The sequence below is a fragment of the Berghia stephanieae genome, chromosome 5 (assembly GCF_034508935.2).
Source record: "Berghia stephanieae isolate SIO BIC M18660-M18661 chromosome 5, UCSD_Bste_1.3, whole genome shotgun sequence".
Taxonomy (NCBI): domain Eukaryota; kingdom Metazoa; phylum Mollusca; class Gastropoda; order Nudibranchia; family Aeolidiidae; genus Berghia; species Berghia stephanieae.
This window is the reverse complement of record NC_088364.1, coordinates 25,084,817-25,111,869: the sequence shown is the minus strand read 5'-3', so window position 1 is coordinate 25,111,869 and position 27,053 is coordinate 25,084,817. Positions and strand designations below refer to the sequence as shown.

The 27,053-nt window shown below is 34.6% G+C and overlaps 1 protein-coding gene across 1 annotated transcript in view; it reads right to left on the bottom strand.

Annotated features, from left to right (window-relative positions):
• The window catches only part of LOC144972647 (uncharacterized), a 58,203-nt gene extending 31,422 nt beyond the window's left edge, over positions 1-26,781 (bottom strand). Inside the window, exons 1-6 of the mRNA XM_078914126.1 lie at positions 26,676-26,781; positions 15,458-15,915; positions 13,486-13,615; positions 12,281-12,417; positions 5,257-5,325; positions 2,994-3,126 (exon numbers count right to left, since the gene is read on the bottom strand). Of these exons, the coding sequence (XP_078770252.1) occupies positions 2,994-3,126; positions 5,257-5,325; positions 12,281-12,417; positions 13,486-13,615; positions 15,458-15,884 (896 nt within the window). The 5' untranslated portion in view covers positions 15,885-15,915; positions 26,676-26,781. The remainder of the gene's footprint in view (positions 1-2,993; positions 3,127-5,256; positions 5,326-12,280; positions 12,418-13,485; positions 13,616-15,457; positions 15,916-26,675) is intronic.
• Positions 26,782-27,053: the final 272 nt, after the last annotated feature.

Here is a 27,053-nt window from a genome sequence, read left to right as displayed (position 1 = left end):
GAGCTAATGGTATGACTCTTCTTTTGGACTGGTAGGTCCCAGGTTAAAGTCCAGCTCTGGACAGCACAAAGTTGAGTCCTTCGAAAAGGCTCTTTATTCACATTCTCTGACTGCACTCAGGTGTAAAATAAGTACCTGGTTAGTAACAGCATTGTCTATGTCGAAAAAAAAATTGAAACAAGCCTCACCTTCCATGTTGCTGTTAGCTTGGGACCCCCTGTAACACACTTTGAGCACGTGTAATGGATATTGCGCGATATACATATAATTTTTTTTTAAAGCTCAAGCTCAAACCAGATCACAAGAGAAAATCTTAAAATTCTCAGTGCAGAGCAGTCTTATCAACCAGAGGCTATCATGTGACTTCAATCAATTCAAGATTTACCACTAAACGATTGTTAATTTAAAAAATATATATTTCAAAACTATTTTATATTCCGATTTCAATAGGCAATAATGCAATATCGAAGTTACCAATAAATATGTAACTTATAACATTAATGATGGATCAGATTAGCAGAGGGCAAGAAGGCATGAATGTCATTTTACAGTTCATACTGTCTTGCAACTCAAAATGCATCACTGAATAAGTCCAAATTAAGAAAATATTTTTTTAATACTCCCAAGCAATTTAAATTATTTGTACTGTACCTCTTTTTTCTCAATGTAACTAAAAATAAGGGGAAATTAAAAGGATGGTCCTCATTAATCAAAACTGCAATTTTTTTTTTCCTCTCTGAACTGACACTTTTATATACAAAGTTAAACGGCCCTTGAAAAGTAGCACACAAATAACTAAGGTATGAAAAAATGCTAGTTTGAGCAAAGTATATGACACCAAAGACATAAAAATCACCTCATTTAGAAAAAAAAAAAATCAAACCCGTAAACAGTAAATGAGAAACAAACTTCTTTAGATAGGCAACAGTATATGGGAACTTATGATTTGGATTATTATAAAGAGATTTTTTTTTAAGACACTAAAATTGACAGGACCTTGAATTATTTTTGATTTATTGAATTTGACATTTTTTTTGTATAAGCTTCTTCAGGTTCAATTGGTTTGTACTGATTTCTAAAAGTTGAATTTCTTACTTCAAGTGATATTTTGGACAATTGTTGATACAACACACATTTTCAAAGTTAGTGGCAAGCCCAGTTGGTGCAGTCGCCAGACGGTTAATAATAGATAAGTCAAAATGAACCAGTTAAGACAACAAGATGTGCAAACATTTCTCTGATGAAATGCACATCCTTTTTTTTTTGTGAGTGCAAAAATACAAAACAAGTGAGGCTGACAAAAAAAAAAAAAAAACCCAAAAGGCCTTGAGAGGCAACATTTTAAATGAAGCCAGCTTTTATCCCTCTCTCTTCTCTAAGATGCAAGGAAGAAAGCACCGTTGACACATTGGACAAGATAGACTTGTTGGTTTATTGAAATGCACTCTCCATCAAATAAAAAATTTATAAAGGCCCAATCACTCTTTAAGGGGAGACTCTAATGAACTTATGAATATATATATATATATATATATATATATTATTATATATATATTATTATATATATATATATATATATATATATATATTATATATATATATATATATATATACAATTTTTAATTATTTTTTTTTAAGTACAGGGGGTTAGGAGGAAAAAAATTTATTAAACCTAATTAATATAAAACCAATAAATTAAACTTGATTTGTTAAGTGTTCTTATTACTTGATGCTATAACTTTTTTTCTCCAATAATTTATACATGAACCGACCAAGTCAAGACCACATTTTGCAACCCCATGAGAATGAGCAGGAATAAAAGACAACATCACAAAACTATCACTTAGTCAAAAACGTTGCCAAACATTATCAAATAAATGTGGTATGGCATCAAATTGATAATGTTAAACAATCTCGACATAAATGGATAATTTCACAAACAATGAATTTGTTGCTATGACAAAATACTGAAGATGTTTCCAGGACAGATTTTTTGGGTAAAATTTAAAGAATGTACGTTGGTCCGGCAACTTGATCATCATCATAAGTGCAGCAAAACAATACTGAGGGCACTGGCAGATAATTGGCCTGTTTCATGATCCATAGAACATTTGAAAAGGACTTCACAAAGAACCAAGTCATGGACAACTACACTTATAAATGAGGGTAAAATTATCATTCATCAGTCGTGTAAAGAATCAGTTTCCTTTAGAAACTGATTTCTTTTAATGTCATGAATCAATACTTTCTGTGTTCGATGCAAGATGCCTTGACTTATGACATTATAAAGAAAAATTCTGAATTTATGGATTTTGCCCATAAAGTTTAAAACTGGACTTGGGTGGTAACATTAATATTTCAAAAAATGGAAGAGAATCATTAAGCTACTCTTGATCCACATCTCGATTTTGATGATATACAGAATTCGTTTGAATCCACTTTTACTAGTTCTCAGCATTCTTGCAGATTGCTGATTGCAAACAAAATGTACAGTCAAACCTGTCCCAAAAATCCTCCTCCAACAGCAGCCACCACTTTTCACTGACATCCTTGTAATGTAAATGATTTTTGTATCTGTCTGGGATGCTGGATTGTGGCCATGTCCACTATGATCTGATAACAACTCCAGCATATCATGAGCATTTTGCATGCCCTCATTGTGTGAGCCATCGAGCCCCAAATTGATGGTGATAATAACGTTCTAATCATATATTGTGGGTTGCTAGCAAAGAGAATCCCAGAAAATGTGTTTGAGGTTGATGAAATCTAAAAAAAAAAATGACTAGGTCCAAGATGTAATTGAAATCTAGTCAGTCTTGGACACAGGTTTGACTGTACTCTAATCATGAAGGTCAGACTGGTATAATTGTGTAAACAGAAGTGGTGTCTCATTACACCTTGAAAACAGTTCTGCTTTCTTTAAATCTCAAACCATTTTGTTATATTAGAGAATGAAACAAAGCGTGACATTTTTATTGTCACTATCAACTTACCACTCTTTAAATTTCTCAGGGTTGTAATTAATTTCTTGAGCAAATGGAAACATTACACGAAGGGTATCTTTGGTGGTTCCTGCAGGTAAGTTTTTCAAAAAAACCGAACCAATCATTCTGTCCCTTTTCCTGCCTGACGGAGATGAAACAAGAAACACTGTGAAGACCACAACTGGTGAGATCCTGTCCTATTAAATGGAGGGCACAAACACTCCAAGAAACCAGGGAAGCAAAATCTCATCAGTGATGTGGCAAAGGGTTTAATTGCAAACCATGGCAGGGAAGGCTGGCACAAACTGATTGCACATAGAATTGTTGAAGTTCACAATCATATTCTTGGATCACAAACTTTTAGAAAACGGGGAAAAATTGATTAAATCACTTGCACACATCTGACTCCCCCAACAACCATAAAAGCATTCATTGTACATTAGTCTTGTGTCTTACAATAATTTAGCTCAAAAAGTTGTAATGCGTCTTGGATAAGATTGCAAAATTATCCTGTACAGCATCCCATGAGAAAGGCTGGAGGATTACTTGGATTAGAGTACTCTCAAAGCTTACGTTTTAAAGCCTCGTAGAATCCAAAAGCTTACTTATTTTTCTGGACAATCTTTGGTGATTCGTAGGATCAAATTTGAAACATATCAATTCTTAAATTTTCATGCCAGGAAGACCAAAGAAATGAAGAAATATCAGCAACCAAAAATAATGAGGAGAATAATTGGGACAACCCCTGGAATGCAGCTATTATATAAAATGACCCCACGTAAAGCTGGGATTAGAATACATAAACTGCAATGGTGAAAGGAATGTCACAAATAGAGGCGTGCCTTGCAAGTACTAAAGAACGAAATGTAATGAACAAATCATTTTTCGTTTTTTAAAATAAAAAACATGAATGCTGAAAAATAGCCATGGAATCCTCAAAACAGGGGGTTGAAAATTGATGAATAAAACAAACTTTCACACCCCTTTAAAAAACTGTCCATTTTCACAAGTTTTGAAATTAACCTAAGTTAGTTTTGAAAATCGCAAAATTTTTCATGGATTTGCTCTGATTTCGCATCCCAATGCTAAAAATCAAGCTCAGAGACAATATCCCATCCAATGCATTGAATGAGGAAAATTGTAATTACTTTTGCTTGCATTTTATGTGTTTAAAAAATTTTCACACTTATTAAAACAAAATATGACATATTTTCATTTCCAGAAGCATGGTGCAAAATCTAATTCAACAACAAATGTCATAACATCAGGGATGGATTGAGCCAGCTGAGAGTAGGGGAGCCTTAATATTCTTTGAGAGCTCAAGACCTGCCCTGCTATAACTGTATGTATCACTCTTCATCTCTTGAATGTGTCACAATACAAGACAATCAATTTCTACAGATAGTGAAACATTTTGCTCCTTTTTATCTTGGCATGTTCTTGTAAATTTTCTTTCTGTATTTTGCCAAAAATTGTTTATTAGAATAAGCAATTTCCTTCTAGTTGGCAAATCTGGAACAATCTGACCTGTAGCAAGGCAAATGGTGGCTTGATGACAACAATTGTAAAATATGAGAATCCAATCAATGGATGAAGATGAATGATTTCCCAGGAATTCTTTGAATTATCAGATGGTCACTGTAGACAAAAGTTCAAAAACCGATGCACCTGGGACATTCAGGATCCACATATTTGGAGAAGCCTTCAGGCTCAGGGTTCATGAAGGTTAAGTTTGAATTCACTTGCTGAATGAATAAAAATCTGTTGTTAGAAAATAGTATTAAATAAAAATCATTCCTACAGGTTATCAGTCAACCAAAATCTGATATCAGATACATAATTATAACTGGAAATTAAAAATTAAAATGATTACAAATGCACTGGCTTGGTCAATCTTTTCAAAGAAGCTTCTCTTCTTAGCATACCTACGCTCACATTGGAAATATGATGGCTACGCTATTACTATTTTTTAAAAACGGAAATGATATGCAGTGACCTTTGGTCTTTACAGAACAGTGATCCATGACCGAAATTTGACCTTTTTTCTCCCAATTAAATTGTTCCATTAATGCCTATTTAGAATTACTGCATGTCAAGATCATATTATAAAGTTGGATTGTATGCAACTTTATCATTGAACTTGCAACCAAACTTTAGCTAATATGCAAGGATTTGTATACATGGTTATTAAATCCTGTCAATCTGACTGATATTTAGCAATCACATAGAGGTGGAATGATTCAGAGTAAAAAATGTACACATCTATACTTACCTCCTTGCCCCCTACGGAATGGGCGCATGGTGAGAATTTGTGTCAGTTTACTGTCAAACCTAAGATAGGCTGAAACATGAAAGAGATTATAAACCATTAATGTGGATTTGTTTCCTTCGATTATCTTCCTATCAAATACTTGAAAAAAATATATATGAAAGGAATAAACTAAAATGTATCATTTCATTAATCTTTTTCACCTAAAGTTTTCACATCTTTGACTCAGATGAAATTTCCAAAATCAGTTGACATTTTTAAAATTCCAAAGTTATAGTCACGACCAGGGAAAATTAATAACATTAATAAAACTGAAATATCTTTCATCTAGAACAGCAGTGCTGACAAGCTGTGAAATGATGTTTTCTTGTTTTCATTCATTTGAAATGGAGGCCAATATAAAGGAACTATTGATAACTTGCCAACTTTTCAAAATGCAAAAATAGGGAATTTCAGAATAGTCAAACATGAACAATCACAAATTGAATGGGTAAATAAAAGAAAAAGCAGGTAAAATTTAACCATAACAATTTGTTTGTTTTGTTTTAAAGTGTTTTACGGTGCTTCCAACACATTTAGGGCATATCAGCGTCAGCAAAAAGAAGAAAATGGAATAGTAAAAAAAATCTATAGATTTACTACTAAAGCACCAAAGTAAAAGTAAGTCAAAGGGGAATTGCTTCAAAAAGGGAACAGATTTAAATTTCAAGAACACACCATCAATGTACTAGTTTGAGATCACCTGATGTCTCATCCAGACATAAGCACAGGATCCCACTAAGAGGAATACAATCTAATGTTTACAGAATATATCCTAAACAGAATACATAATTAGAAAAAAAAATTTAAAAAAATAAGCTTTTATATAGCGTACTAACCACTACATGTGTTCAAAGAGTTTTACAGGGGGTCCCTGATCAACAGCTCCACGAAACGTGTAGAACAAGACACGACGCAATATTATAAATATCTTTTCCGACAGAGACAACACTGTTAACGACCAGACACTCATTTTACACCTGAGTATGATAAGAGAATGTGAGTAAAGAGCCTTTTCCAAGGACTCAACTATGCACTGAGTGAGGCTCGAACCCAGGACCTTCCAATCCGAAGGCGAGTTTTATACCACAAGACACATAGCAGCATAATTATCAATACACAATGAAGAGATGATTTACAAGAAAAAAAAATATCTCAGTGTATTGAAGTTTAGCAAGGCCAGCCAATGGCCGGGAAAGCTTGTAATTTTGGCATGGACGGTCAGAATGACCAGCTGCAGCCGGAAGACTTTTATGGCTGCTAATAGCTATCAACAACTGGGCTGAAATGCGAGACATGGCACTTAAAACATTCTAGGTCATTTCAATGGTTACACTACCAAATAAAGCAACACAATAATAAACACAAGTACCACAACAATATTCACAAGAAAAATAATCTCATTTTGAGTAATAACTGAAAGTGTGTGTGTGTGTGTGTGTGTGTGTGTGTGTGTTAGTGATATTTTAGATTGTCCTTCTTGTAACTGTCAGTGATGATAATAGCAATTTGTCAAAAAGGAGGAAAATTTCTCGGTCTATCAAACACAAGCAAAATGTAAAAATAGTTTTGTATTAGTATGATGTAAGATATTACTACTACCAGTATAAATCCATTCTTATCATTAGACATCAATTTACTTTTTGTAAACATTTAATAAACTGTCTTTTCCACATTTTAAAGGCCTACTACAATATTATTCAAATAAAAGGCCAAAAAGGCCTACTACAATATTATAAAATAAAAGGCCAAAAAGTGATGTTTTGATTTTTACTTTATAAAGCAGGCTACAATATCTTTGTTACTGAAACCTAGAAGTTATGCAGTTAATAAATACAACCCAAGAATCTCTCAAATTTCAAACCATAGTCCAAAGGTTAAAAAAAGAAGAGTAGATTAAGCCAATCACCATGCTTTATTCTAATATGTTATCTCTGCATAACCAGATGATTTAATGGATAGTTGGGAAAGAAATATATATATATTAATATTATAGAAATGGATTATGCCGACTGAGGAAGTGTAAGGAACACAGAAACGAGTCGTCTCGGCAAAAAAAATGTGAGTGAAAATTTACATTATATATATATATACGAGGGCTCTTTCAGAAATAACCGAAAAATGCCCATTGCTCAGCAACCAGTGGAGATTTTTTAATTCTGTAAATGACATGATATTCCTTATTTCCTTACGGATATTCCCAGAAATTATGAAGTGCATCATTTTGCACAATTAATTTCTAGACGATTTTAAAGATGGCGGCCCACCTTGAAACTTGGTCAAAGGAGGAAATCAGAGCTGTCATACGTTTTTTGAACGCCAAAAGTCTGAATCCTACCGAAATTCATAAAGAACTTCAGAGTGTATATGGTGAGCATGTTATAAGCCGTACACAAGTCTATCACTGGTGTAATTTGTTTGAAGCCGGCCATTCCGACTTGACAGACAGGGAAGGGAGAGGGCGTTCGATAACTGCGACGTCAGAAGACAATGTGAAGCGAGTTGATGAGCTTATTCGTCAAGACAGGAGGTTGAAACTTCATGAAATCGCAAACAGTCTTGAAATTTCGGAAACTTCTGCCCATAGAATTGTATTTGATGAACTTGGCTACAGAAAAGTCAGCGCAAGATGGGTTCCTAAGCAATTGACAGACAATCATAAAGAACAAAGATTGGACAACTGCAGGGAACTTTTGAGAAGAAGCAAGAGCTCACGCAGGGTTCACGGGCATACTGCCAACGCCGGCGGAGACTTTCTAGGGTACGATGTGACTTTTCTTGACAGCATAGTCACCGGTGATGAGACTTGGTTGCACCATTGCACCCCAGAAACAAAGCAAGATTCGATGACATGGAAACATCCATCCTCACCTGTCGCGAAGAAATTCAAAGTCATGCGGTCAGCAAAGAAAATAATGGGAACTGTTTTCTGGGACAGTCGTGGTGTTATTCTGTTCGAAACCTTACAACCTGGAGAAACAATCAGGTGCAAGTTACTGCCAAACTCTTGACAAGCTTAGGGAGGCCATTCTCAGAAAGCGCCCAGGGCAGTTGACCAACGGGGTCATTTTGCAACACGACAACGCTACACCCCAAACAGCACGAGTGACGCAAGGTTGGCTAGAGAAATATGGATGGGAGATTTTGCCACACCCACCACACAGTCCAGACCTTGCACCATCTGATTATCACCTCTTTAGGCCACTAAAACATGAGCTGGCAGGAAAGCGCTTTGATGTCGATGAAGAGCTTGTTGACCATGTGCGGAAATGGCTACAAAACTTTGACGGAAATTTCTTCCGAGAAGGTATCTATTCCATGGTGCGGCGTTGGCAGAAGTGTGTCGACAGACTTGGCTGTTACGTAGAAAAATGAAGGACGAGTCAAGGTATGTACACGTGCAAGAATTTTGTTGATAGCATAAAAAACGCTGATTTTACAGGCATTTTTCGGTTAATTATGAAAGAGCCCTCGTATATATATATATATATATATATATATATATATATATATATATATATATATATATATATATATATATATATATATATATATATATATAGAGAGAGAGAGAGAGAGAGAGAGAGAGAGAGAGAGAGAGAGAGAGAGAGAGAGAGAGAGATTAAAAAGGCAATAGGCACCTACAACAGAGAAAAAAAAAAATCCAGACCCATTTGTCCCTCCCCTTCCACTTCAACTAACTAATCAAAGAACACCACTGGTCTTCTGTGTCAATTGTGACAACAGGTGCCATTCTGTCTGGCCCAACGTCATAAAAACAAGACCTTCACAAATTTCACAAGACTGAGCACAGGTGTCAAAATATGACATAAGACATAATGGGGATTTTGTGATTTTGAGGAAAATGTATGACAGGGCAAATTCAGCAGAAAATTTCTGAGAAACTCTCAAAACCTCGGAATTCCATGGAAGATTATCATCACTGATTTATCCGACCAAAAACCGGTTATCCAACTTGCCTGGACACCCTGTCTGACCCTGCAGATCCGAGGAAAACCATCAATACTGATCCATGTGACTGTCTCCCTCCCAGCAAAAGACGCAAGAAATGCCTAAGCAAAAGTAAATGGTCTCATTCCAAAACAAGGATAACAAAATACCTCCCTAAGAGGGCCCATACACGCACAGATCTTATCGAGGGACGATCGCCGAACAGGCACTGCTGGGTCGCTGTGACCCATTCCCTGTGTTAATCACAGATGACTTTTGCCCACACACAGTGAGATCTTTTTTGAGAATCTGTGGTGTGGCAGTATAAAAAAAGTGGACATTTTCCCCCGGATTTTCGCTGTTTTCGCGTCGGATTCGTGATCAGTGTCAAATTCACAATAGGTTTGATACTAAGAACTGTGTGTTTACTCCAATAATTGGTGAAATTAGAAATAAATTTTAATTAATAGTGAGGCTATGTGGCCGACAGAACCGATCCCAGTTACTGTCTCTCTATTCTATCTTTCGTCTTGTGCACAATAGTGATTACTTCTCACTAAATTATATCAATTAGACTGTTGAAGGAACGAAATTGACATCATTCAACTCTTTGTTATTGTATTAAGGCAGCCATTTTGGTAATTAGTTCTCACTAAATTATATAAATCAGACTTTTAACATTCAAGGTTACCCGTAGTTTTGTGTGACGGTACGCTATTTACGACTGGCGGATGTTGTGAGCATTTTATCTAAACTCACAGCATCAATAACCGTCCAAGATATTTGTATCATATGTAGCAATAGCTATAATAATGTAACATGTCGAGAGAGAGAGAGAGAGAGAGAGAGAGAGAGAGAGAGAGAGAGAGAGAGAGAGAGAGAGAGAGAGAGAGAGAGAGAGAGAGAGAGAGAGAGAGAGAGAGAGAGAGAGAGAGAGAGAGAGAGAGAGAGAGATTATTTGCGCTATATACACCACTATATTCAATAAAGGACCCCGCTCAAATCACTTTATAAGGGTCCTTGGCCAACAACAAAACATGTTAGATGAGACATGACTGTAAAGCAATATTACAATTGTTTCCCGACAGAGACGACGCTGTAAACAACGAGGTACTCATTTTAAACGTGAACAAAGTGAGAGAATGCAAGTAAAGAGCCTTTTCCAAGGACTCAATTATGTGCCACTCAGAACGGGACTCGAACCCAGTACCGTCCGATCCAAAGGCGAGTGTCATATCATAAGACCACATGCAGAGCAGCACAAGAAAGTGATGAGAGAATAGATACATTTATATTGAAGGAGGAGGGAGTGGATGGAGTGAGTAAAGTTCTTTGGATATTTATAGAAGGAACCAAATTGACGTCACTCATCTTGTTATTGTTTTTAGACACCCATTTTTATGATTAGTTCTCATTAAAATATATCAGACTACAAACGTTCAAGGTTCCATGTAGATTTTTGGGCTGGAGCGTTATTTCCGACTGGCAGACTTTGTAAGTATTTTAATTTAACAAAGAGAATCAATGAATTTGACGTCAGTCAACCCGTTGTTATTGCTTTTGGATAGCCATTTTTATAATAAACTCATCACTAAATTATATCAGACTATAAACGTTCGAGGTTACACAGTTTTGTGTGTTAGTATCATATACCCCGATGGAGATGTCGTGAGTATTTTTACAATACGCATAACATCAATACATTTGCATTCAGATTTAATTTTAAAAGCAACGTAGACCACGGAAATTTTTCCATTTTGTGGACAACAAAGAGAGAGAGAGAGAGAGAGAGATCATCATAAGCATTATTATTATTAGTATTAGTATTATTTATAAAACAAATCGACAGTGCTCCCGTGGCAGATACTCGCACCCCCCCCCCCCCTCTCCCTCCCCCACACTGCTCTTTTTCTTTTTTTTTTTTTTTGGGGGGGGGGGGGGGGGGGGGTGTTGTTTGTAGACTATAATTCAAGGTGTTACATCCAATTTTGAGAGTTGGTATCAATGCCCACCCCTGTCATCACGTAGTCAAGAATTTTTGGCATCTGCCAATCCCAAATTATGTTTGTGTCAAGGTCGACCGTGATGTCGCGTCAACGAGGAGAAAAGGAAAAGAAAAAAAAGAAGTACAACAAAAACAAAAAGAATTTTAATTAAAAAGGTTAATTATGATAACTGTCATATCATGTCATTACATTGGAAATTACGAAAGTCAGAAAACTGTTTCATTTTGTATGAAATCCATTATAAATTTTATGGTGATCAAGAACGAAACCTTTTGTTCATCTACCTCTTCCTGACTCAAAATTTATATAAATATTATTTTTTAAAAATAAAATAACACAGCATTTATTTGACGGAATATCCACTAGACGTGCTCAAAGCACTTTACAAGAGGTCCCATGCCAACAGCAGTACTAAACATGAAGGACGAGACACGACGCCTATCAGGCGATATTACAATTTTTTTTTCCGACAAAGACAACGAACAGCCATGTACTCATTTTACACCTGAGTAAGGTGAGAAAATGTGAGTAAAGAGCCTTTTCCAAGGACTCAACTCTGTGCCACTCGGAGCGGGTCTCGAAACCTGGACCTTCCAATCCGAAAGCGAGAGCCATACCACTAGACCCCATCACAGAACAGGGAAGGGCACTGTTCCATCTGTCACATAGCCTCACTATTAATTAAAATTTATTTCTAATTTAATCAATTATTGGAGTAAAAACACAGTTCTTGGTATTAAACCTATTGTAAATTTGATGTTGTCACGAATCTGACGTCAAAACAGCGAAGAATCCGAAAAAAATTGTCCAATTTTTTATACTGCCACGCCCCCGATCGCCTCGAAAAATATTAAGCAAGGCGGGCTTTGCGAGCGACCGACCCTCTGCTCGTCGGCCTGGTATTTGGCCATTTTTCACTCCGATTTGTCTGATTGGCGATCGACCCTTGATGAGAACTGAGCGTGTATGGAGCCTTTAACACCCATGCATTCCTAAATGGATCAAAAATGTAAAGCAGGTGGCAACTTTACCTTTTTCTTCAATGGCTCCTTCTTCATTCTTTCTAATGATTTCCACATTTATCTCTGGGTAGAAAAACTCTAAACGCATGAGACTGAGCACACATCTAACCGCTTGATTTGCTGATGATACATACATTTCACCTTTCCTGGGGAAAAAAAAAAAAAAGAATATATCCTCTTTAGGCACTTCAGAAATGTCTGAGTTAAATGATATCAAATCAAGATACTGTCTTTGTTATTAGGAATTTCACAGCATTTACTTTAACACCAGATGAAGGAAGATTGAATACTTAAAAGATCAAAGGTCTAGAACTGTACTATCATGAGACAAGAGAAAACAGGAAAAAGGGTAGTTTGTTTTTTTTAAACAGAAGACATAGGATTCCAATCAGGTCTGGGCAACAAACATAATAATTTGAATTTTCAAAAGAGATTGTTTTTAAAAAGTCTCGATCTAAAATAGAAGTTATCCATCTTCATATATATGTGAATTGTTTTTACAAAATGATATGGAATAGATGTAGTTCGATATAGACACATACCAAATTTTAAAAACAATAATTTCACTCACTATCCTCTGATAATTCGATTTTTAAAAATCAGTACCAGGTATATAATCAAATCTGTGTATATCTGGCTTGTCTGACGAACCCAACAAGAAATAAACAGAAGCTCCTATAATATATTCTATAGCACCCTAAATTCAAAAATTTATTTTCATTAACTTGAGTTCTAGAGGGATTTCTCTAAGTTGATTCAATACCAGCTTCTCGTTGGGTCAAACAATTTCAACTCTGCTTTTGATTATTTTCACTGTAATATTATGAAAGAGGACAATTTTTAATGCAAAAACAAAACACTTTAGAACTGAAAATAATTTTTCCCTTTGTCTTAAAGACACTTACATTGGTTGACCTGATTAGAATGCATCAAGGTGAAAAATCTCTATAGTGACTGGAAATACGACTGTCCTTAAAGGCAATGTCATCATATAATCAAATCATTTCTTTTTTAATTAAAGAAAAAACAAAAAAATTAATTTCCAATATCTTAAAGTACCTTACAAGGTACAACTTGTAAATATTTGACGGTAAAGATCTCAACTCAAATTCAAAGTTGTGCAGTGAAAAATTATATGGGACATATAAGCTATTCCCATTAACAGATCAGGCTTTAACAAATACTGCTTTCAATTCCAAATAATTTGTCCTTACCCTCTACAATTTCTTCCTGGGCTCTGCAGATAGAGAAGACTTTCCCTTGCATGTTTGAAAACACGAGAAATCTGACCATTTGTGAAGTCAGATGGTTTGAGTGGGTACACTTTGACTTGCCATTTGCGCTCTGCAGACAATCATTTAAGAATTGACATTCAGATGAAAAAAAAAAAAAATTAATTGCAGAGCAGATTGAATAGTTTTTATGGGTATTTTTCCTTTCTATTTTTTAAGCAGTCTACAACAAGATATGTATCTATATTGGTTCAATTTAATCTCCACTTAAAATTTTCTATTTAACAAGAAGTAACAGCTTAAATGTGACCCGAGCCCTGAGGCCATTTAAATTATAAAATAAGCTTACATGCATAATCCTGTACTATGCAAATCCTCTTAAAGGTATGAGAAAAAGATTAGTGAAAACCAACATTATATAACTGAAATTATAAAATTAGTACAAATTTACAAAATGTGACGCATCATACAACAGTTGACGTAGGACATGCATGTGTGTACCATTGCATCAAATGTATCATTTTCAACTTTGGGAAAAAATATTACAAAAAAATCCTTTGGAATCATATCCACATATTTGGGTGCAAAATTGTACTAAAATACGCAGAGTCACACAGGTTGGCAGGTCTGTCTCAATTGGAGTGCCACAAGGCTCTGTTCTTGGCCCTGTCCTTTTTACTGTTTATATGCAGCCCCTTTCTAGTGTGATGTCCAGATTCAATCTTGAGTTATCATTTTTATGCAGATGATATGCAAATGTATGATTCAGCACCCCTAAGTAATTTACAATTCTTAATACAACGAATTTCGAGCTATTTTAATTAGAGTAAATCTTGGATGTACCATAACAAGTAAAGATTAAATTACAGCAAAACTGAAATTAAACAGGCAAATAAATCACCTATTACTCTTGTAAATAGTACAATAGAATTTTCAAATAAACAAAAAAACCTTGGCGTCATCATTGATAAAGATCTTTCCATGACAAGCGAATTTAGCTAAAGACAAAATGAGTAAACTTCAAATTGCTCAAAATATAACGCAGCCAGACTCTGTGTACGCAATAATCAAAAATACCCGTTAGCAACTCTCCTTCTCCATGAGTTACATTGGCTTCCTGTGGAAAAAAAGAGTTGCCTATAAGATTTGTACTGTTGTCTACAAATCCTTGTGCACCAACAGTCCCTCCTATCTTTTTGTGTCATAAGATGCAATACTATTATCATATTTTGTTGTTGTTAAATTGAATTCGTATCACTTTTCCATTAACACTTGTCTTACTGTAATACATTTCTTTTTTTATATCAATGTAAAGCGGTTAAAGCCTGTGACAACATGGTAAAGCGCTATATAAATGCCATTTATCATCATTAAACACTTTCATCTCCTAAAGTTTTATCTTTTTGTGTCATAAGATGCAATACTATTATCATATTTTGTTGTTGTTAAATTGAATTCGTATCACTTTTCCATTAACACTTGTCTTACTGTAATACATTTCTTTTTTTATATCAATGTAAAGCGGTTAAAGCCTGTGACAACATGGTAAAGCGCTATATAAATGCCATTTATCATCATTATAAAAAAACAAACATGTAGTCGCTTTTGTGCCAGTGATATTGTGGAAGACAATTTTCACCCGACTTAGCTTTTATTGTTCTATCTTAATTTCATTCTTCCGTTTTCGACTTCTATACTTCCATTTTTGTGGAAAAATAATGTCTATTCCTCTCAATATTTATTTTAATTATTGCCATCACTCCTCTTATGCATAAAATGTTATTTCATTCTCTCTTTTAAACCCCCCCCCCCCCTCCCCAACACGCAATATTTTTTAAATCTCAAATATCCCTGCACTCCACAGCCTATTTCAACAAATTGGTTAGTGGAGTGCTCATATATTTAAACAAAAAAATAGCATAACATTTTTTAATATGTTGATCATGATACTTACGAGCCAAAACAGACACATTGACTTGTGGCAAAACATTTGGATCTTGGTGACTTTGTTCATTGGAATCATCATCCTCGTCCTCCTCTTCATCCTCTTCCATCGCTTCATCCTTGATATCTTCATGATCACCGTCCCCTTCATGATTTTCTTTCCCATCCTCATCATCCCCATCATCATCCATACAAGTCTCATCTAATATGTCAGCTTCAGTTAAATCCCCAGTTAAAACAAAATCATAAGATTTCTCCTCTCCATCATCACCAACAATTTCTATGACCGGTGTTACAGGATCATCTTTGACTTCATTGTCAACTGTCATAAGTTCTGTCTCTGTCTCTACATTATCCAACTTTGTGACATCTTCTGAATGGTTCACAGCATCAAAAGTTTCCCCACTCTCAACATTTGGAGGCTCACTGTCTGCCATGGTCAAATTCTTGAGGATTGGTTGATCAACTCTAAAGACAAGAAATAAAAACACTTGAAAATGGGATTGTTGTTTTTGTTTTCAAACTTAAGAGGCCCCTATGCTAGTGATCCTGAGTATGTATTCAAAATAAAAACATATTAAATAAGAGGACTGAAAATATTGTGGACTAAATTGAAAATAATAAATAACTACATTAAAAATATCGATATGAATATCGATGTCATCGGGCAGCCACGATGAGAAGATAATGAAAACATGGCATTTCAGCGCAGAGTTATAAAGTGTCTGCGCATAGAGCCCTGAAATTTGGCATGAAAAAGCTTAGATGTCATTCAAAAACCAGCTTTTTATTTTAAAAACACACGCTGTAAATAAAAAAATAAACGCATTTGAAAATTGCCAAATTTTAAATTCATAATATAACTCCTGAAATTTTTGATGAATTTTTTTTACTTGGCACCATTTAAAAGGAAATTGAAAAGACAAAAATAATGATACAAAATATCTGCGATATTCCTCTTTACAACGAAGTTATGCATCTTTATTTGAACTGCCTTAAACGTGAACGGCAATTTCCAGTCACAACTTTCCTATGGGCGAGTTGGGTCACAATTTGACTGCCACTGCTCACTAAACTGCTAATAATAAGAAAGTGTCTCGGGAGACCAAGATCTTGGTTTCCCTAGCCAAAATGACCCGTTTTGACTCGGGAGATCAAAATTTTGGCTCCCCCTTACATACATTCGTCGTTGTACTGCATTGTACTCAACAGTAAACCCCTCCCCCCCAGAAAAGTAAACATGTTTTGGAACGTTTTTTTTTGTGATGGGCGGCTGATAACTTACAATCTCTGTCTCTCTCTCTCTCTCTCTCTTGGTGGGCCGAGGGGCATGATATTATTACAAGGCCTATAAAAGGGCCACAACAAAAACAAACAAGTAAAAAAAATTTTTAATAAATAAAAAACTGACCTTCTCAACACAATAATAGTACAAGAAACAATTCCATAAATGAAAACACGGCTTTATCTTGGGAGCCAAAATCATGGTATATCTTACCAAAATTGAATTTTTAAAAAAAGAGAATAAAAATATATTTCGTATTGGACGGCCTAAAAACAAACCAATAAATAAAGAACAATAATTTTTTAAAAATAATAATAAAATTTAAAAAACAAAACCCACTCCACATCATGAAGAAGCAGTTCCATAAATGAAAACACTTACACGGCTAACCTAGCAAAAAGCTAATTAGAAATATTGTCAAAAAAACAAAACTAAATTAAATTTTGTGTGGGCGACCGGCCGATAACTTGCAATCTCTCCTCTGACATTTTTTTTTGGTGCGGAGTGGGGATCGGGAGAGGCGTCATTATTACCCAAAAAAGAACGCCCCCCATAAAGGCAGTGTCTACGTACACGGTAACAGGGCACCTTGCCTCAGTGTCTAAGTACACGATAACTTCGGTAACTGGTTTGCTGCTGCAATACAAGCAGTGGATGGGCCTCGCTCTGTGTATGTGTATTTGTGTGCGTGTATGTGATTTAAAAAAAATCAAACAATACAATTTAACCTATAAAAAGCGAGATTCAATCTTACTTTAACTAGACCTGTAAATGAGCTCTATAAAAATTGACTGAAACTGAAACTCACTGAAACTCTTCGTATCAGAAAAATCCAAAGAATCGAAATGAATAGTAAACAGCAAACTCGCTTGAGCAAAACAATGGCAGAAAACTAATTATGTCGGAATTAATTAGGCTACTAACCATTGTTTCTTATAATTAGGTACGCCAATCAGTGAAGAAACGGTCAACCAGTTTGTTTACAACGTGAGGCAATCAAGATGTGCTTGTAGCAATCATATAACTTTCGATTTGAAGGTGTCTTCAAAACGCACTTCCGGCGTTTGCATTAAACTTTTTCATACTTTTAGGTTCCACCAAGTAAATGTGATCAATTTCGGCTAAGACGAAACAGTGAAATTTATCGCTCTGCGGCTCAGTTAAAATTGGCTATCATTGGGATCACGATGGGTTTGGAAAGTGAAAAAATAATTTCGCGAAGGCTGGGTGAAAATACACTGGGATGTGTTCAGACACGGCAATTATAAAAAGCGTCGCTGTTAAGAGGTTAAAATTGCACGAATCATATTAGGTACTTTGGTAAATGTCCATTTGGCCCTCCAGCAGGGAGCCGATAAATGGGCTAGTGGCTGTGACCCGATTTTTTGGACTTTTGAGTGATGGGTCTCAGAAAAAGTTCCATAGATTTTTTGTTTATGGATGGATTTTAATGATTTATGTCTTATTTTCTTCAGGAGAAATTACTCTATCGTTTGGTGTAGTTTATTTTAAAATCAATGACAATTTAGTATATCTTTTGATTGTGGATAAAATAAGGTATAATTTAGCTTTGGATAATTAAAAGATTAGAACTTAGTAAATCAAAATTTTTTAATGGCACGTTTACTAAACATCTTAACTTTAATATAAAATTAAATTCAGGGCAAAGTTGTATACCGCATCCATGAAATTCGTTCCAGCAAAATCCTTGCTCAAATTTTAGCGGCCATTTTAGACCAGTTTTGAAATCCAAATGGTGGTTACTACCGGAAATGCAACAATTTTCAGGTCACAAAGTCCATCAGTAAATAACAAAGGCAAAAGAAGACCATTTTTCAACCTTTAAATTAACATAACTTTTCTTCTGCTTATCTGATTTTCACAATTTTGGTATCATTAGAATCGTGTTGAAAAGCACTTTAAAATGATATAGGATTCATTGAGCTCAATCCAATTTGAATTTTTTACCAAAGTACCTCATCATATATCGTAAAGCACTCCGTAACACCCCTTTGATCTACGTCATCAGGCGACCCATTGTTTCTTTCATCTTACCCAATACTCCCCCTTTCTTGTCATAGTGTCATCCCTTCCCCTTCGCATCTCACGGTGAAAGGAAAACTTTCAGCTCGGCTTGCAAATACATGTAGGATTTGTCTCTCACTAGGCCTAAGCTAATGAATTACAAACCAAGACATCGGGTAGTGGGTGTCTAATACTGACTATAGATTCTCTGTTTGGCCAATTTAATCAGGCATTTGGCCGTCTGGCAGCCCAGCTATTGCTTACGTTCTGCCTATAACATACAAACACACAACCAAACAAAGGACGGGGTAGGAGTAGGAATGAAAACAATCAAGGTCATAAGTTACTGTGCACCAAGCTCAATGCCATCTTCGCCCCTCCCGCCCAAAGCACGGTACAAGGTTACCGTGTATGTAGATCCTGATGCTAGGTGCCCGATTACCTTGTACGTGTACATAGTCACTCCGAAAAAAAAAAGCTAGAACAAGAAGAGCAACACAAGCAATAAATAAATAGAAGAAAAAACTCGCCTCTTCAACATAAAGAAACAGTTCCATAAACGCCTAAACGAAAGGTGGCGTTTTTATGCACCTCCGTTGGCAGTGATGGTAAATTAATGAAAATGTTGCTGCATACGTCCATGAGGTTTAAATAGTTTTAGATTGTAGTTTAGCACGCTGCTTAGTGATTACCGATGTACAATGATAATAAATTAAAAAATAATAACAATAATTTAAAAAATCAAAAGTAAAAAGAAACATGGCACACAAATACTGATCTCAAATAAATAAATAATTTTAGAAAATTAAAACCGAAGTTTTTTAACAACATGATAAAAAGTTTTTTTTTTAAAAAAAAAAAAAAAAAAAGAAAGAAAAAAAAACAAACAAAAACAAAGTAAATCAACAAAAAAAAAATGTCAACAATGGGAATCGAACCCAGTACTTTCAATGTTGGAGTCTGACAGCGTGTCCACTGCACTACGGAGCCACCTGACTGTTCATCACATTTAATAAGGTCTTTCTAAAATATTATTTTACCTTCAACGCAACTTCTATTTTCTGGTTTAATATTTCGATTTTTTTAATTATTATTTTTATATAAATTTATTAACAAAAACATCCTACAGATGTCACAATATAACTTTCGCCATGTCCAAATACAGAAACACAATATCGCAAATGAAATTGGGTGGAATGCGCATGCGTGACGGAGGTGTATAAAAACGATCCGTTAAGATACACTGTCAACGGAGGTGCATAAAAACACTACGTAAACGAAAATACGGTTTTATGCCAGGGAGCCAAAATCGCAGGGTTTTTTCTTCTTCTGTCTAAACGAATGATTGGGACCTTTCAATAGGTACTTTGGTAAACGTCCATTTGGCCCTCCAGCAGGGAGCCGATAAATGGGCTAGTGGCTGTGACCCGATTTTTTGGACGGGTCTCAGAAAAAGTTCCATAGATTTTTTGTTTATGGATGGATTTTAATGATTTAAATTTATGACTTATTTTCTTCAGGAGAAATTATTCTATCGTTTGGTGTAGTTTATTTTAAAATCAATGACAATTTAGAATAACTTTTGATTATGGATAAAATAGGGTATAATTTAGCTTTGGATAACTTAGTAAATCAAAATTTCATGATGGCATGTTTATTTAACATCTTATCTTTTATATAAAATTTAATTCAGGGCAAAGTTGTATACCGCATCCATGAAATTTGTTCCAGCAAAATCCTTACACAAATCTAAGTGCGGCCATTTTTGACCAGTTTTGAAATCCAAATGGTGGTTACTACCGGAAATGCAACAATTTTCAGGTCACAAAGTCCGTCAGTAAATAACAAAGGCAAATTAAATAGAAATAGTAGAAGACCATTTTTCAGCATTTATTTAACTTTAAACTAACATAACTTTTCTTCTGCTTAGCCTATCTGATTTTCACAATTTTGGTATCATTAGAATCGTGTTAAAAAGCACTTTAAAATGATATGTTTCATTGAGCTCAATCCAATTTGTATTTTTTTTTTTTTACCAAAGTACCTACTTTCTAAATATCTCTAAATATGAATATATGAAATATGGGCCATGGGTTCCACCGTTGTGATTATCCCCAGACACCTGTCTGGGGATAATAAAAATTCGTTATCCCCAGACACCTGTCTGGGGATAACGAATTTTCATTATCCCCAAACGCATATTTGAAACTCCGCTCTTTTAAACAATAATCCACATTCCAGAATATGGAATGTTTCCAGATACACATAGAAATAAGGAAAGTTAATAAAATATCTATAAAAACATAAAATTAACCAACATTAAAATCAGTTGTTACTGGGAAATTCCACGGGTAACGGACTGACAAATCAGACCAAAAATGCATACATTTGGTGCTCTGAAATGCAATGTATTTATTGTATGGAGCTAATATTTCCCATGGACATGTATCATGTCTGCCCTTATCATATATCAAAAGGATAAAGATGAATCTTTATCAACTTGAATTTTTTTGACATTATAAAATTGGTAACTGACTGACATCAGAAAATCCATCTTTTTCAATTTTATATGTAGATGGATCAAACTTTCTGAAGTTAAACATTCCAGTAACAAATAAGTTCTTTTATAGTAACCACGAGATGTTGTTCTACAACACACTAGCAATATTTAAAAGATTGTCTAAAATTTGAATCTGCAGTCTTTGAAAAAGTGTCGGTAACGGACTGACAAATGGATGGTAACGGACTGACACCTCTGAATTTTATTACTCGGAATAACGGTTAATACATAAAATCCAGAGCAAAGAACAAATTATGTAATTAGGAGCAACACTGAATACCCATTGTGATTGATCAAACCAATACTCTTCCTTATATGGATGTCAAGCTACATTGGGCATGATGAGTAACTTGATGGGTGACATCTGATTACCTCAATCCCAACTTTGCTTTTGAAAAAATTAAATAATGAAATAATGATTCGCGGAGTTGAAATCTATTCTGTCACAGCCAAACAGGAACTTTATTTCAACTATGAAATTAAATTATCCAAAAAAAAAAAAAAAAAATGTAGATAAAAAGGACTTAAAAACTGGGGAAGGTTTAACATTCATTTGGTACTTATTTTTGAAGCTTATTTTTATTCTGTATTTCATCTTGATTCCTGAAGCTTAGGAATTGTCAATAGGCATGGCCGTCACTTCAAACTGGTCGATAGAATTGGAAGTCAATCTCTTCCTCATCTGCACTTGACCAGAAAGCCAGTTATAAGATCTGAGAAAGATCTTCAAAATTTTCATTTGGACCATTTTATCCTTGATTGTTACAATTTTCTTATGCAGATTGTGGGATTTCTCTTAGAAGTACATTCTGAGGTTCTGAGGGAGAAAAATAAACTTAAGCCAATTTTGATTCCTGGATGAAATTCACTAACAATCGACAACCTCTTTTTCAGGGTTTTTTACACGAAACTTTTTTGAATTTTCGTCCTTTCTCTTTTTTCATCTCTCACAATTATGAAATCTTTTTCACTTGGTGCTCGCCAAGAGTACCTACTTCTTGTCCAAATAGAAATTTTCGATCAAATTATTTTATTTCATCTTGAAACCCCATTTCCATGATTAAAATATTTCAAAAACCATTGGTTGATGTATTGGATGCCCTTAGCAGGACGGGCATAGTTTAATTTTTTAAAATTTTTTTTGGAGGATTGTAGACCCTCAAAGTTGAATTCAGTATTTTACTTTCCTGTGCTGAAATGTGAGGCAGATGTGGATTTAGGTGTGCTTGGTTTACTTTCTTTTGGAGTTGTAACTTGATCGGCTTTTCTCTTTTTTTTTCCATTTTGCTTGAAAAAATCCTGTTATTTCTTTTAAGAGTCCTTTACAATCACTTTCAAGTTTTCTTTGAGACTCCTGCTTTTGTTGCCTATCTTTTTCATAAACAATGTAATACCCATCAGTTTTCAGTCTTTCTTGATAATTTGAACCATGGATAGAGTAGGAAACTTGAACCTGTGAATAAAGAAAATTGAGCGAAATTACATCATAAGCTATGAAAGACAAATCGGAATAAAAAGCAAATCTTGTTTTCTTAAAAATAATACAGCAAAACTAAGAAAATAAAACTCATTTTTAACTTGTATCATATTACTTTGTAACAACTAAAATATTGACATTATACACAGCTAAACAGCTTGCTGACCCACTACATTTAAAGTGACTCAAAAGTTTTTCACATTAATTTAAATGTTTGATTTTCTTTTTATTTCTCCCAGGGCTCCTTGCCCCTTTAATAGAAGACTACTACTGGCTCCATTGTCATAAGGATATTATAGAACAATAAACAGTGTTTTTCCCTTAATTCAAACATAGCAAAAATCTTCTAGTGATCAAAAGATTCACAAGCTTTAAAAGATTCAACTTACCTATTGCAAAATAGCAGGCTTGATGTTGAAGACCAGTTTTGAAATTTTATGATCCAAATGTTTATAAAATGGCTGCCTGATCAGTTGAAACACATTGGAGTGGACATTACTCTTGAGACTTAAAAAACAACTTTTATATATTGTCTTTGAATTAAAATAGAATTAGTCTGTTACTGTCAGGCCGTTACCCTAAAAAATGTCAGTCCGTTACCCAACAAAAGTACCTTAAATGATAAATTTCTTGAAAAATTATCTTACAGTGCTAAAGCCATTCATGTAAGGACAGAAAATCTGAAATAGTGAGTCTGTACAACAATCACATCTTTCGTAGATGAAAAAATACTGTTTTAATGGTAACGGACTGACATACAATTTCCCAAGGTCATTAAAACGACCGATGAGGACAACATTTCATTAAAATCGTAAATTTGAATGTTTATATAGGTTCCTGATACTTATAATTGTTTTAATATCAATAAACAACAGCAAAGGTGGTTATAATTTTGTAGAAGTTGCAAGATTTATAATATTGAGAAAATATTCTTTTCGTTCTTCAAATACAGGATACCCTTACATTAAGCTATAATAAGCATTCTGTACCACAAATATGCACGAAATATCCTTATATTCATAATCCTGAATGATTTTCCAACAAATTGGTACCAAATTTTAATATGTTCTTAAGAATTTGTAAAACACCCCTTCGGTTGACATTTTCATGGATTTTCCCTACTTCATATACACAATATGCGTCGACTTCGAAGTGGGTGTCATGGCCGAATGGTTTAGTCGTCTGCCCTGGAAGGTTGACCAGAATCGACGTTGTGGGTTCGAATCCTGGTAACGTAACTTTTTTTTTTTTTTTTTTAAATTCCGTCTTCTTTTTACAGAACGTTGAAAGGGATAAATGTCCCATCCATCCTCCCCCCACCTCTTTTTTTTTTTTTTATATTAAACTCTCTCTCTCTCTCTCTTGGTTTATTTCTAGTTTCTAGCAAATATATTCGTCCCCACTCCGATCTCAAATAGTGTCTAAAAAGAATAAATAATTAAAAAGCAAACAACCAGAAATATTCAGAGAGCGACCAAATGGTCAGATAGAGGAGAAAAAAAAACAATAATTGTTTTAAAAATAAAAACAATTTAAGAAATTCATGCTCAGAAATGGAACATTTACATAAAGGTTTAGCAAACAAAAAACTCTAAGGTTTAGGTCAAAATATAAAAAGAAAAAAAGAAAAAGAGAGATTTCCCTCGGAGCAGGGAATAGTGTTAACAATAATAATAATAATAATAATAATAGTAATAGTATGATAATAAGAGTATTAATAATAAAAATAATATTATTATTGATAATAATATAATAATGATTATGATGGTAATAGTAATAATAATAACAATTATTATTATTATTATTATTATTATTATTAATATTATCATTTGACCAAAACAAAAAAAAAACAATAATAGATCTAGAGCAAATCAAATAATGAAATAACATTATCGGAGATATAAAAAATTCAACTGATTAAAAAAAACTCTTGCTCGGAACTCGGAACAAAAGTGAAAACAATGAAAATCAATTGGGAAGAAAGAAAGAAAAAGTAAAAAAAAAAAAAAAAAGTGTGTGTGTGTGTGTGTGTGTGTGTGGGGGGGGGGGGGGGGGGGGGGGGCGCGACTGGTTCGAAAAGGAGTAAAATGAAAGGTGGCCTAACCCACTGAGCTGTCTATCCACACCGCTATCGGAATATCTTAAATTCATATATGAGCTAAACATATTTCCACCATTTCTGCTTCCTCGTTTTGGTAGTTATTTTCATCTCTGATTCGAATAAAAATATGTTGTTGGATCTAGTTTTGTGGACGTGTGATACTAAATTGTATTGTCTTGTGCGAAGAAGACAGAAAAATAACAGGTGTCGGTTTTGGGCTTTGGGGCGAACAACACCATGGCCTAGGAATTCGTCCGCGAAATAAAAAAGTTCCCGGTCATCCCCAAAATTGTGGCCAGAATGAGCAAATTATAGAAACAAGAGATGATCAATAAAGTTAACAGGTAAGTAGGTAGTGAAAATTTAAATGGTTGGTGGACTATGAACAGATTTGATGATTAACAACTTTCTTCCTGGATGAAAATAAAAAGTCGAATTGCCAGTTTGACGTTTTCAGATCAAAGTAACAAAAGAAATTTCATTGATCCATTTGCTTTAAAATAATTCTTTTAAAAGAGCTGGATTTTACATTTGATCACTATTTACTTTCATCTTGTGTTAGGTACTTTGGTAAACGTCCATTTGGCCCTCCAGCAGAGAGCCGATAAATGGCCTAGTGGCTGTGACCCGATTTTTTGGACTTTTGAGTGATGGGTCTCAGAAAAAGTTCCATAGATTTTTTGTTTATGGATGGATTTTAATGATTGATGTCTTATTTTCTTCAGGAGAAATTACTCTATCGTTTGGTGTAGTTTATTTTAAAATCAATGACAATTTAGTATAACTTTTGATTATGGATAAAATAGGGTATAATTTAGCTTTGGATAATTAAAAGATTAGAACTTGGTAAATCAAAATTTCATGCTGGCACGTTTATTTAACATCTTTACTTTTTTATAAAATTAAATTCAGGGCAAAGTTGTATACCGCATCCATGAAATTCGTTCCAGTAAAATCCTTACTCAAATCTTAGCGGCCATTTTAGACCAGTTTTGAAATCCAAATGGTGGTTACTACCGGAAATGCAACAATTTTCAGGTCACAAAGTCCGTCAGTAAATAACAAAGGCAAATAGAAGACCATTTTTCAGCCTTTAAACTAACATAACTTTTTTCCTGCTTATCTGATTTTCACAATTTTGGTATCATTAGAATCGTGTTGAAAAGCACTTTAAAATGATAAAGGTTTCATTGAGCTCAATCCAATTTGAATCTTTTACCAAAGTACCTACTTGTGTTAAATATCACTTGATATATTAACTGTTTTGGGACACAACCACTAGTATTTTTTCCAGAATATTTGGTATTTTTCACACCTAGTTTGGCATTTTGCATAAAATCTTTCTGCCCACTTGCTACATGCGTCTGGGGATAACCAATTTTCATTATCCCCAGACAGGCGTCTGGGAATCGAATAATGACAGCCTGGGTTCCACCGGCGCACCTCTCAGGTTAGAGTTAGAGTTAGAGTTAGGGAGACCAAAATCTTGGTCTCCCTAGCCTCTACCCCATATTAACGGCAAAAAAATCAGTCCGAAATTTCAGACTTTGAACTGTCGTAACTACATTTCCAATCAAGAATCAAGATAGAAACAAAATTCTGTTTATTGTTTTGGCCCAATTTTTTTCATCAACTTCTCAACTCCCAAGCCAAGAATGATGAACACCGACAACGAAATTCAATCAAAAAGCAAAGTTAAAGGGCCTTGCTTATAGGTTTACTGCTGACCAGTGCCTTCATTTTGAAGCGGTTTTTTTTTTTTCTTCTTTTAAATAGTTACCTTCAAATAGAATATATATAGACTGTGCAAGGCTGCTCTCATGGAAGACGTTCGTCAATTTTTTATAACCGGATGTAAAGTAAGGAAGGGTTGAGAGTTGCGAGTTGCGAGCCGGAAATGCCAAATTCGTGGTGATGAAACAATGAAAAGATAAAAAGAGAGCCAAATTTCAGACCAATTTAATTTTCCCGGTGATTAATAATAAAGCATTGTGGAAAAAGAGAGCTTTTTAAAAATATATTTTCGCGTTTTCAACCACCAACGTAGTGGTAGGAAGGTGCGCACGGAATACCGCAAATTCCTCCAAAGTTACGAAATTAATGTGATGCCATGATTTTTTGCATGCGGGCTGATAAAGTGACATAACGAATTTTGAAT